At 44.2% G+C, this 13,598-nt stretch overlaps 1 protein-coding gene across 2 annotated transcripts in view; it reads left to right on the forward strand.

Annotated features, from left to right (window-relative positions):
* ARHGAP20 (Rho GTPase activating protein 20) overlaps nt 1–13,598 on the forward strand; it is a 64,829-nt gene that overhangs the window by 47,061 nt on the left and 4,170 nt on the right. For both annotated transcript variants that reach the window (XM_062615271.1, XM_062615272.1), the window contains 5 exons: nt 612–794; nt 5,236–5,414; nt 10,468–10,629; nt 12,035–12,144; nt 13,388–13,577. In XM_062615271.1, the coding sequence (XP_062471255.1) occupies nt 612–794; nt 5,236–5,414; nt 10,468–10,629; nt 12,035–12,144; nt 13,388–13,577 (824 nt within the window). The remainder of the gene's footprint in view (nt 1–611; nt 795–5,235; nt 5,415–10,467; nt 10,630–12,034; nt 12,145–13,387; nt 13,578–13,598) is intronic.

Consider the following 13,598-nt stretch of genomic DNA (forward strand, 5'->3'; position numbering starts at 1 on the left):
GAATTGCCTCTGTGTAGTCCCCAAAGATGCTGGTTAGTGCCGAGCAAGCTCATTTGCATTAGCCCTGTGATTAATGTTTCCTTCCTGTTTCAGCCTCAGACAGGAACCATAATTGTGTCTCATTTGACTGAGTTGATGGCTGTTGTACTTACCATGGAGAGGGAGGGAAGATCACTTGCACACTGGATTTTTTGATTTTGCATGCTCAGCAGAAATTTGACAGATGACTGCTCGCAAAATCTCATTTCTCACCAGAACCATATGAGCAATCAGTACCTAAATTTTCAGTGTCACAAGTAAAGCAGTAGAAAGAATAAACACTGAATTCAGAAATAGTCACTTGCATTTTTCCTAATGGGCTTTATGTGATACAGCTGTAATAGGTCTCTGATTTTACTTTTACATCTGTTTAACTACAGCAAACACAGCAATTCCATTTCTGCCAGTATATGATTTATGCCTGTGTAAATATGCAGAAAAGCATCAATTCTGAGATTACTGAGAATGTGCTGCAGGCCAGAATGCAAAGTCTGCTTTTCCTCCAAGGCAGATGGAGTTCTGCAAGTCTTCAGTCAATCCAACACAGATTATTATGATTTCTCTTTGAACAGGACACGAATATCCCTTTGGAATTAAAATGAGCCACATTCGCGATGCCATGCCCCATGGATCAAAGCACTGTGCCTGCCCCAGGCAGCTCCAGGGGTCCTTCTTGACGGAGCAGCTGCCCCAGGAGCTGCAGTGCCAGTTTGTGCTGAAGCCAAGCCGCCTGGCTGTGTCCCAGCAGCTCAATGGTACGTTGTCCTGCTCGCCCAGCATCATTCACCCACACACCAGCTCTGCTCTAGGAAGCAAATGTGGTGGGATGGTGGGAGGATGGAGGGGGAGAAGGGGCATTTGGAAAGAAAACAGGAGCATGCTGGTGTACCTTCCAGGTGCACAGGGGATTTTGCAGTGTTGTTCTCCGTGATTTGAGTATGCTGTTGTATATGTGTCATCTTTGCAAGTTAGATTTTGACAAGCTGCCTGTCAAATAGTTGTTCTAAAACCAGCAAAAGAAAGACAAGATCCCTCCCCTACAATTGTTTTGTAAGTCTGTTAGCTGAGCTGCTCTCTGCAGCCCTTGCTGTCTCTGTAGCAAGGCAGAGTGGTTTTATGGTTCAGGACTCAAGGCTTGGCTTTGGCACAGAATTCCCATGCAGTGTCTGGCAGCGTCCTTTATCTCAACAAGGTACTTGCCTCACTGGAACCCTGGCAAAGCGTAGGCATGTACTTGAGTACCTAGATGAGGTGAGCAAATACAGTTTATTTATTTCGGTTCTCTTCAAGTAAAACAAAGACAGTAACATTTTCATCTGCCTTTGGCTTGATGCTGCAAAAATACAAGCACCTGCTCTCTATTTTGCACTTCTGTTGTCAGTGACACAATGACTGCCCACTGCTCATGAGTAAAACAAATGAGGAGATCTTTACAGAATAGGGGAATCAGACTGAAAACTCTGTAGGAGAAGGATGTGTCCCATGATGTGTTTTCATTGTGCTTAACACACTGTCATACTAAGTTCAATTAGGAACTCTGCCCTACTTCACCATTAATGACATCCACACTGTTATCCTGTGTGTTCCCCATTAGCTATGATCTCCCATAATATATGAGTAGAATACATTTGTAATGTTTTTAGAAATTGAATATAGTGAGGCTATACCAGTCTCTTTTACAAATTATTCTGGAAATTGATTGCATTTTGTATAAATTAATTTCCTTTCCACACGCCTTCTTCCCCCCCTTCCCAGTAATTTGTATCATGTATTACTTCATGGCGTATTTTAAGAATGAGGCAATCTAGCAAAGGGGTGTAATTAGGTTTACAGGCCCCGCTTGGCAGCTGACATTGACTGGCAAGAGAATATAGAAATGCAAATCAACCCTGTAAAGTTCTAATGCAGATGTGTTGTCAGCAGTGCTGTGCGAGCTGCAGGAGGTGAGGTGAGGCTGGCCTTGGGGCAGCAGAAGCCTGGGGCAGCCTCCAAGTCATGCACAGGGACTGTGCTAAGTGGGAGAAAGAGGCTTTTAGTCCATTCATCTTTCCTACTTTCATCAGACAAAACCTTTTAAAGTGATATATATGTCTGGCTGTTTGCAAGCCACATTATCTTGCATACTGCTGTTTGTTATTCATACTGCTGTTTGTTATCCTCTTCCTAACTCCTTCTCACCTATTTGAGTTTTCAAAAATGGCAAAAAGGTACCTGCATGCAAGACAAGGCTGTGATGGCTTTGGGCTCATCTTCAGACCAGCAAGCTGAAATTTGTGTTGTTGTTAGGTAACCACTAGGCACGACACTGCATACAGGGCAAATTGACAGAGAATGGCCTCTGCAGCCCCACATTTCACTGCCACACCTGCTGTGCTGTCCTTCGCATCACTTCCCTGCACCGATACCACTGTGCTGGATGTGTTGCCCGTGTCAACAGCAAGGAGTAGTTGCCCAGTTGTACCAACATGCACCATGGTTAGGCAGCGTTGCAGGTGTTGACAAGTAGACATGACTTGTAACTGGCTGTCATGTCAAGTAAGTGTGTGGACACCAGCTGTGGTGGTGTAGAGGCATCAGCTGTCCTGGCAGGTTGGTTAAAAAAGTACAAAAGTATTTACTGTGTGGAGTGTCTCTGCTGCCTCTCCTGTAGCCTTTCAGCACATAAGAGAAATGGTCATCTACAGTTAAACATAGCCATTGAGTGATGCTCATGAACACGTCTAAAAGGCATTGCAAATACTGATTTGCTTGAAGTTTAACTTGAAAGAACCAACTGCTGGCAGTGGCTAGTCTGTAATCCAAATTACTACTTAATTGTCTGTTAAGGGAAAACAAAATGTCAACAAGCTGGTCTCAATAGAAAGAATGTCTTTGAAAACTGTTTGACAGGGTTTGATCAGAAAGGATGGTATATTGTGAAATAGATCTGAGATTTTATTTGTAAGTTTCTAATTAGTTTGCAAGAGGAAATGCCACTTGTGTGGCTGGGACACTGTAAGAATAAGAAATAGAAATAGTAAGGATAGACATTCCCTGCATGTAAAATATGAGCAGAATAGATGGCTGCTGTGAGCTCTGAGTAAGATCTGCAACCAAAAAAGTATTGCTTTTTTCCTGATTCTGGCCTAGAATAATCCACCAGAGCGAGGCCCTGAAGTTTTTGTATGGTAGTACTTCCGCAGAGCAATAATCGGCATCTCTCTTGGCTGAGAGGAGGCTGCACTTCTAGTGCTGTAGCTTTACACAGACTCAAGAAAAGAATGTGTACATCCTCCCTTTCTCATCTGCTCTTTACCTTAATACTTCTCAAACCCCTTAGAAAAGGGGGTATGAAAAGGATGAGTTTTCCTATTGTTCAGTGAACTTTAGTTTTGTAAGTGATGATTCCATTGCCATACGTTAGTTGTTGGTTTCTGCCCCATGATGTTGAACACTGATTAAGATTTCCTTCCTGTGCCACGAGAGAGCTGCAGTTAATCACAATTATTGTTTGCTCACATTATGAGTTTGAGCCATGGCTTTTTAGAGTGGAACAAACAGTGAAAGACTAAAAAAAGTTGCTAATTTTAAGACCCTTCCCCTCACCCCCTCTTCTCCTATTCCTTGTTCCCCAGCATAGCCTTTCTTCCTAATTTTTACTTCCACTGAGATCTACATGGTTGCCAGAAAAAAAAAACATCAATATGTATTTGTCATAATGTTAATAGAACTCCAAGTGAAGCAAACCATATTCATGTGCTAATGTCCAGCTCATCTGAAAGAAAAAATATCATTTTGAAAGTTATAGGTTAGTTATGTTCTCCCAAAACATGGTATGTCAAGTAAAGCCTTAGACAGTGCCAAGCTTATATTTCATGAAGCTTTGGAGTGCTTAAAATGTATATCCTCCTTATTAATTTTTATGAAAAGAATTTTTCATCAGGTTTTCACATTCAGATGTTCACATTTTGAGTTCAACTGTAACTTTTCATCCTGTAAGCCTCTAATGAAAAGACTTCCACCCATTCCCAGAGGGAGCATGATCTCCTGGAATGGAATGACATATAAGGAAAATCGCTATTTGGTCTAAAAAACAAGGATAGTAAAGTATAGGGAAGAAAAATCTTGTATTATACCACAATCCTTACTTCTGCAAGCCTTGCTTCTACACTCTGCCCTCCACAGCAGCATGAAAGCAAAATGTTTGACCAGATGGAAGAGCCAACTAATAGAAAGGTGCGGAGGGTAGGCAAGAAACTAAATCAAAGCTGACTGGCTTTGAAAACATCTAGAAAAGGAAAAATATGTCAGAATATAAGTCTTTCTAAGTTAGCACTTTCATCTTAAACAGTCTCAACCCACCCTTAGCTGTAGTCTGTGCTGTTAAGAAGACTTTACACTGGCTGATGTCGAGAAAGGTCCTATGAAAAAAAAACCTTTTTGTACCCCAACACAAGTATTTCCTTTTCTATACACTACAGATAAGAGCTTCAATTAGTGGTGCTCTGTAGATACGTCATGAAACACATTAAAATAAATACAGACACATGGAGCCTACCAGAGTGTTGGCAGCATGCTGAAATGCCATCTGGAAGGCACTGATTAAAGGGCAGGCGCCATCACAGGGCCATGGTCAGTAAATGCTTGGGGTGAGGACAGTAAATGATACACTTGCTTTGTGGAGAAGAGAGCAAAGCTGGCCATGTTTCCTTGTCTGCAAATGTCTCACCCCTGTAGTTGACTCTCTGGTGTTACTTACAGGGAAAGCAGGTGCTCTCCCACATTGCCAGGGGAATTAGAATGCCTCCAGACAGCAAGCCAGCCTGAGGGCAGTGGTGTTTGCATATTGGGTTTTTCCAAAGAAGGTATGTGATTTTGCACTTGTAGGTGGAAAGTGAGTTATTTAGCACAGTTGAGCTCCGCGTGAAGTCAGGCTGAGGTTTGCCACCCTGCACTTAGTGGTAAGTGCTGACACTGTGGTCCAGCAGCGCAGCATGGATCCTGATGATCCTCTTAACAGCATGGGTAAGGCAGAACATTCTCCACACACACACATGCACAGGTATGTGCACAGTGGATTAGGCTTAGCCAGATGCCAAGGAGTTGGTTGACTTCATGACATTTTTTCCTTTGAAGCCATAGCAACCACAGCAAAACAAATACTGGAATTAGAATTGAAATACATTTGTTCTAATAAACACCCTTCTCTTTTTCCAGACTTAAGCCAAAAGTCATTTAAAAGGAAAAGGTCTATCATAAATTGGGCTTTCTGGCGTGGCCCAGGCACTCACTTGGACAATGCACCCCTCTCCTCAACATCTGCTGCTCCTGGGAAGCTTTTTGGCCTCTTGCTAACAGCCATCTGTGAGGATGACAACCTGCCCAAACCCCTCTTGGTGAGTCCCAGGCTCAGGGCTGGTTCTTACCGTGGTGGAATTTCTCTGTGTTGGTGAATGAGAACATGGAGACACTTCGTAAATTACCAAAGCAGAGAAGCCAGAAGGAAACCTTATTTGTGGTTCTCAGCAAGAACTTTGTTTTTTAACATATGCTGTGGTCAGGCCTGGTTAAAAACAAACAGCTTGAGAAATGCATGTGATTGGTCTGCTGCTCTGGGCTATTTCGTCTTTATAGCCCACATTATAAGGCTGGTTCCCTAATCCTCATTTACGTAGTGTAAATAAGTGCCACATTCACGCACGCTTTTTAAACCACTCCCAAGATCTCTGAAAAATCCCCAACTCCATAAATGTGGCATCTGCTGTTCCATATAGACAACCCACATGTGCATATAAATGCTGCCTGCTCTTAAGTAGACAGTTTCAGAGCCTTTCTTGAAGGCAGCCTAGGGCAAGCAAGCACTCTGGCTCCTCAGTTTAATTCTGACAGCAAAAATGGTGGGAAGGTGGATGCTGCAGAAGCATCCTGTCTTGAGGGAGCACTAGTGCTGTGGGTGCTCTCAAAACCAGCACAGGAACATGAAAAGGGTTATTCTAGAGCCCATTCCTAGGCATAATTAAGGCATTTTTGTTCAGGACTGGGGGCTGTCATGTTGTCAGTGCATCAGCTGAAACATATATGGGATTGGGAGTGAGCCCCACAGGATTGGGCCCCTCATCCTAGCAGCCGGACTTTTGGCTGGAACAACTTGCCAGAATCCCACTGAAATCAGTGGGGTTACACCAGTATATAGGGAGAGATGTTTTGTCTCCTAAGCTTCTGCTTGATGTGCTGCTTTATCATTGCCTGAATAGTGAATCATACCAGGACTTTTCAGGTCGTTTAATAATGTGGGTTTGTTATTTTCTTCTGAGTGAGAAGTGTGCAGTTTTATAATTTAGTTTATTTAAATAAGCCCTCCAGAGATGGATTCTGTAAGAACCTGGCCCGTCATTCTCTCTGTTTGAGAGATGACCCAATGCTGCATTTTGGAAATTTCTCTAAACCAGAAATATTAGTAAATTTTTATCTGAAAAAAAACACACGGAGTTACTAAGCATAGTGTCGTGGTTTAAACCCAGTCAGGTAACTCGTTCACTCACTCCCCCCCCCCTTCTTTCCCTCCCCCTACTCCCGGAGGGACGGAGAGGAGAATCGAAAAGAATGCAACTCCCACGGGTTGACATAAGAACAGTTTAGTAACTAAGGTATAACACAAATCACTACTGCTACCACCAATGATAATAATGATAAAGGAAATAACAAGGGAAGAGAATACAACACCTCGCCACCAACTAACCAATAACTTGCCCCCCCCAGCCCCGACCAAGCACCAACCAATACCTCCTCCAACCCTGCAGTCCACCAGCCCTTCCAGCTAACTCCCAGTTACATCCTGGGCATGACGTGCTCTGGTATGGAATACCTCTTTGGTCAGTTTGGGTCAGGTGTCCTGTCTGCTTCCTCCTGGCTTCCCTTCCTCCCTGGCAGAGCATGAGGCTCACAAAGTCCTTGGCCAAACCAAAACATCGCTATCAGCTCTGTTCCCAAGCCGAAAGTCAAAACACTGCACTGCACCAGCTACCACGAAGGAGAAACATGACAGCTACTGCTGAACCCAGGACATTATCCACCCCTTATTCCATACCATTCACGTCATGCTCAGATCCCACATTTTCAATATACCATCACTCTTATCTAAGTGCATGGACCAGTAGCTATAAAGCTGCTGCATCCATCTGGTCCATGATGCCAGGCTCCATCTCTTGTAACAGTCTTCCAGAGCAGGAGAGACTGTGCAGTGTTCACACTCGTGAATAACCTGGGCAATAGTGTCCATTGCTAAGTCCACCCCTCGATCATGAGTCCATCTCTATGTTGCATCTCTGCTCTGATGGCCTGAAGTGCCATGGGCCCACCAGGCTTAAAATAATTCACTGTCCCCTTCAGCAGTTTCTGCAGCTTGTTGCTGGGGACTCCATACAGCTGCCTTCCATCTCCGACGCTTCCAAAGCACTGGAGGGGCCCAGTGGACTAGATACTTGCCCATACTGTCACACACACCCTGCCACTCATCACTGTCCAGGCTTGGGGAAAACCTCTTGGTCCCCCTACATCGTCGTCTAACCCCAGACAAGACCCAAACTTGACTCTGCTTAACTTTTGAGATCAGACAAAATGGTTGTGGGTAGCACACACTCTGTGTGTGTGCCAACATGCTGATCCCCATCACAATCAGCAGGCAGGTCCCAAGGATACCCAAAGGCCATTCAAAACCTTCAGAACTCTCAGTTGATGCTGCTGTACTTGTCACTGGGGCTGGTGTAGCCGCTGTGCTTGCCGGCTCCCCCACCGCCAGCTTCTCTTTTTCTGAGTTCAGCTCTTCCTCCTCTGCCTTGCTGGGAAGGGCTGCGTGGTCTCCTGCATCCTCCTGGGGCTCGGCAGGCGGCTTCCGGGGGATGCTCTCGGCCGTCGCGGGGCTCGGCTCGGCCGCGGGGCTCGGCTCCGCCGCCGCCTTCTCCCGCTGCTCGGCAGCCGCTTCCTTCTGCTCCTCGACCGCCCCGACCTCCTCCACCGGCAGCCGTCCCCTCGCGGCCTCCGGCCCCGCTCCCGCCGCCGCTTGGTCCCCGGGGCCGCTCTCCCGGGCCGGTTCGGCTGCCGCCGGCTCCCGGGGCCGCTCCCCCTCGGCTCCCCGCAGCCTCACGAAGATGGAGAGTAGGGTGAGGGCCAGGGCGGTGAAGAGCAGCCGGACGGCCACGTACAAGTCCACGGCCACGTCCGTCCCGCCCTGCTGCTGGAGCCCGCCCGTATTACAAGCCATTGCCATAAAGCACAGTGAGACAAGAACCTTAGCCCAGGCCCCATACTTGATAAACACTATCACAGCAAATACCGGCTCTACGTAAGTTACAACATTCTGAAGCTGTGAGATCAACAAGAACAACTCCGAGAGCCAATAAATCCGCATTGTGATGAGTGACTATTAATCCGGTCAGATCTGTCGTTATCTCAACCCTTCGTGCCACACGTTGGGCGCCAAAAAGAACTGTCGTGGTTTAAACCCAGTCAGGTAACTCGTTCACTCACTCCCCCCCTTCTTTCCCTCCCCCTACTCCCGGAGGGACGGAGAGGAGAATCGAAAAGAATGCAACTCCCACGGGTTGAGATAAGAACAGTTTAGTAACTTAGTTACTAAATCACAGCTTGCTAGATTTTGTGCTTTGACTCTTAAACACTGTTTATGTCACAAAATATAATTTACTTTTGATTTCATGCAGCATCTCTGGAGAACGGAATATTGCATGAGAGGGACTGTGTGGGATTTACCTGCAAGAGAAAGAAAATATCAGGGATGAATGCTTCAGGCGTGTTTGATATCTCTGCTTCAGATCTTCAAACTTGCTTTAACAGCTGAAGGGCTCTCTTTTAGCCATTGCCTTGCTGAATTGTCTTACACCATTAGCTTCACTTGTATGCTGTTGTCTGGTTTTACTACTGTAAGAGGGGCTTCCCAGTTTTATCTTGTGGGGATTTTATTAAAAACGTACTTTCAAAGTGTTTGTTCATGTGCTATGATCCTGTGCTCAAGGGCTCACCCTGTTTCAACTGCAGAGCTCTAAATCTCTGCAAATAAAATGGTAATGCTGACACAAGTCCTGCTGCCATGATGGTGCTCCTCCACAGTTTCTGCACTTACTTTTAACTAATGCAGGAGTGAGAAAAAAAAGTGTTAGAGAAAAAAAGTAAAAATAATAGTTTTCATTCGACTTACTTGCGCTGCTGCGTGTCGGGAAGAGCTACCTTACAGCCCAGACTAGGAAAGCCTCCAAACCCCACTGCTTAGCCATTACTGTTACAGTAACTCCATTTAATGATTACAGACTCTCCCTCAGTGTCCCCTTTCTTGCCAGCTCTTTTGATAACTTAGTCCTCAGACCACTGTTTGCATGCACATAATCCCAGAGACTGTGTTTCCCCATTGGAAGAGACAAACATGACAAAATCCACACGGCTTGGAGCAGGCCTGGGGAGAGGTGACAAGTCCGTCTGAGAGATGACCCACAGGAGATCACACAGAACTAAGCATCTGGAAAATATCATGTACATGTTACCTCAGGAGAGGTCTCTGATTTCAGCATTTCCTTTTCTGCCCATTTTCATCTCTTATTTAGCAGAAGAAATCAGGCCCTTCTGTTGTTTCAAAAGCTTGACAGGAATCTGCTTGATTTCCCTTTACTTTTAAATATCTCATGTGGTGAGCTGCCTACCTGTCTACTCCTTTGCAGCCTCATTGGCTTCAGCAGCACTGTAAGCCAAGCTTTAGCCCCCTTTGGGTAACCTCCTAGGCAGAAGCACCTTGCTTCAGAGGTGGTCCTGCTAATAGTCCTTAGCTGCTTGCAGTGTATACCACCACTTACAAGACGCAGTGAGGGTAAAAATCTGACTCTGATCTGCTATAGAAGTGCAGACAGATACTAACAAACAAAACACCTTCCACCTTAGATAAAATCCCGTTTTTTTTCAGACATCAGGCATGGAATAGAAGTTTCCATCTTTGGTCGGTGGTAGTATTGAGCACAGAGATGAGCAGTGAGGATCTTGGATATTCCTGCAAAGCAGTGTCTTGCTGGGGCCAGTGTCACATGGAGAGCTTTGGATTAGGTAAACCACTCTCCTTTTCCCAAGCCATAGTGTTTCTATATTTAAATCAACCTAGGACACTTGGCTAAAACTTGCACAGGTCCTGGAAGGTCATGCAGGAGGTTAGTGCTAGACGGTGGAAGCACAGTATTTCTGAGGGGCTGTTTTCCAAAATCAGTGCCCCAGACCAAAGCTTTTCTGTGCAGTTTGGCATGGCTTGGAGGGTGAGCCTTGACTTGTGTTTGATTTGTGAGCTTTTTTCAGGACTCAAAGGCCTTCACCTGTAGCAAAAGTAGCAAAACTACAATTTAATGGCAGAAAATAAAATGCATTTCTAAGTAATCCTCTCTGCCTTTTGATTTTGTTTAGGACATGCTTTCCCTTCTTTACCAAGAAGGCCCTTCCACTGAAGGTATTTTCAGACGCTCTGGAAGTGCAAAAACCTGCAAAGAGCTCAAGGAGAAGCTCGATTCAGGCGCTGAAGTGGACCTAGCCTGTGAATCCATATTTGTGACAGCATCTTTGTTTAAGGTATGTGAAGAATATTCCTTTCCCCCTTTTTGGTGAGAGCAGTGCAGATGCTGGGCATAGACAAGTAGGGCCTTTCCCTAGAGACAGGCCCAAGGAGGACTTGGTGAGCTGAATTAAGAAGAATGGGCTGGCACATTAATGTTGTGAAGATCTCCAAAGGAGACTACCACTGAACGAGGATGGGGAAGAAGACTAGCCAGCTTGTTTTGGTGCCAGCTTTCCTGAGGTCCCAGCTAATAACCTGGTCCTGTTACTCTATCTCTGCTTAAAGTCAATACTATAAAGGCAGGTTTGCAGATCTGTTTCCTTACTTGTCAGTTAATACCATACACTACAGACCCTAACGAGTGTGACCTAAAATAACCCAAAATATTTGGTTTCATTTTCCCATGTGTTATCTTTAGTTACAGAGTTGCATGTTGAAAACAATGTTCCCTCTGCAAAAAGCATCCCGAGTGTTCCGTAAAATTTTGCCTACAAAGAGGATCAGCATATTTCTTTCCACATTTCAGTACAGTGCATCTGGTTTTGTGTAGTTTTAGCTTGAAAGAAATAGTAATCTCCATTCTCAAGCAAGCACTGCTTGGGTGGAATATTTTTATTGCAGAAAGCCATTCCTCTTGCTACCATGGGAGAGGTTTTCATGGGAGAGACATGCACAATTACTTTCCTACTGGCGGATTTAGGACATACATTTAGGGCAGGACAGCTGCACCATGCAGTACTCATCCCATGGTCACAGCTTCACTGAGGGGCAATTGCTTAGCTTTTATAACAGTGAAGAGTTAACACGTAAGAGCAAATGTGTTATTCATGTGCATCATAACTTTCCTTACCCATGCTTGTTCAGAAGCTAGGATTTGGGCTTCTTCCCAGTTTGCAGCAGTTTGCCCTCCAATGCTTGAGGTATTAGGAAACAGGAACATGAAGACTATCCATGTATAGTCTAAGTACTCCATTACCAAAAGGGTTTGATTAGGGGAAAGAAGGAAGGAGTGCCTTTGGAGTGCTTATGGTCTGGAAGTATTGGAGCTTGTCAGCTAAGGAGAAAAAATGGGGACTATAGATGAAGATAAGTGATAAGTAAAGACAGACATTATGCAGCATCAAAATAACTTGTCCCGCTGCAGATTTAGCTCGGTGATAGCAGATGAAGGATCTGAATACCTCTATTTTGACAGGAAAGGGTGAGGAAAGGGCAGGAAAATCTTCACGTTAAGCATAATCCAAAGTACTTCTTTATCTCAGATGATTCTCTGCTGGTTTTGGTTGCTGTGTGTAACAGGATGCTTGTCAGCTAGTGCTGTCCCACTGATACATCTTCTTGTATCTGCATATCTTACTCCTACTCCCTCCCGTGCTCCAGAACAGCTGTTCATATGTTTTGTTCTTTTCTCTTGATAAGGATTTTCTTCGCAACATCCCAGGCAGCATTTTGTCATCCCAGCTCTGTGATAAGTGGGTCTCTGTGATGGATCAAGGAAATAATGAAGAGAAGATAAAAAGCATTCAAAGGTAGAGTTACTTATACTCTCTGTATTCTTGACCTATAAATTTATATACCAGAATGCAGAATCCCAAATGTTCAACTTTACAACTTAAAATTAAATATTTTATAGAATAGATGCTAAAATATCTTCGTATATGACAGAGCATGCAAACTTACATATATACTTAGATGACTGCCTGTATGGGAGAATTTTCTGACTATCTTATGTCCTGCTTTTCTGCCTTTTGTGGATACCAGTAAATAAATGAAATAAATATCCTTTAATGAAAAAAAAAATGTATAGCATTTATAAATACACTGTCCAAGACCTGTATTTCTGTCTGATACTAAATCCAACTCATCCACAGGGAATTCTGGGGTCCTGGGTGAAAGGATAGCTGAAATCAGTTCCTCATATATTCCATCTCATTCATCTCAAATTTTAGTGACCATTTTGAAACCAAGATGGAATTGTGAATGAAATATTGCAGCATAGTGACAAGGGAAGCTTCACCCTTGAGGGGGAAACAGAAAGTGGGCAAAGTTTATGTCATGAGAAACAGAACTTTGTACACTAGCTGACCACATGTGTACTTACATAAGTACTTATGGCAACTAAATGGCATGGAGAGACAACTGAAGTGTTTGGTTAAGTGAACAGTGAATTATGAGGCATCTCATCTTAGATGAAATACAGTTGCAGGTCATACACTGTACTTGGTTCATTAGTTTGACAGAGTGTAATTTTGTGTTAGACTATTTTCTGTCCTTCCATAAAACTGTTCATAGATGTGTCACAGTGAGGGAAAGCAGCTGAGCAAGAATACCTACCTCTTCGACACATTCCTGGGGTAATTAGTGGACAAGGATGCTGGAGAGAGACTCTTCATCAGGGACTGTAGCACTAGGACAAGGGGCAATGACTTCAAACTTAAACAGGGGAAGTTCAGGTTAGATATAAGAAAGAAGCTCTTTACTGTGAGGGTGGTGAGGCACAAGAAAGGTTGCCCAAAGAAGTGGTAAATGCTCCATCTCTGGCACTGTTCAAGGCCAGGTTGGACAGAGCCTTGAGTGATGTCTAGAGGGGGGTTGGAACTAGATGGTCTTTCAGGTCCTTTCCAACCCTGACCATTTTATGATTCTATGATTCTATGACTGTGTTCCCCTGTTTCTGTTTTCTTCATTGTCTTGACTTGTGTGTATCTATGGAAAATGGTTTTATTTTGCTGGGTCACTAATTTGAAGAATTACATTTGTAAATATTTTCAGGTTAATAGAGCAGCTCCCCAGAGCTAATGTTGTTCTCTTGCGTTACATCTTTGGAGTACTGCATGGTATAGAAATGCGATCAGAAGAAAACCAGATGAATGCATTTAATCTGGCTATCTGCATTGCACCTAGCCTGCTCTGGCCTCCTGTTTCCTCCACCCCTGATATAGAAAGTGAATTTACAAAAAAGGTAAGAGATACTGCAGCATAG

This window comes from Pezoporus occidentalis, unplaced genomic scaffold (genome assembly GCF_034315485.1).
Source record: "Pezoporus occidentalis ecotype Australia unplaced genomic scaffold, CSIRO_AGI_Poc_V1 ctg18, whole genome shotgun sequence".
NCBI lineage: Eukaryota > Metazoa > Chordata > Aves > Psittaciformes > Psittacidae > Pezoporus > Pezoporus occidentalis.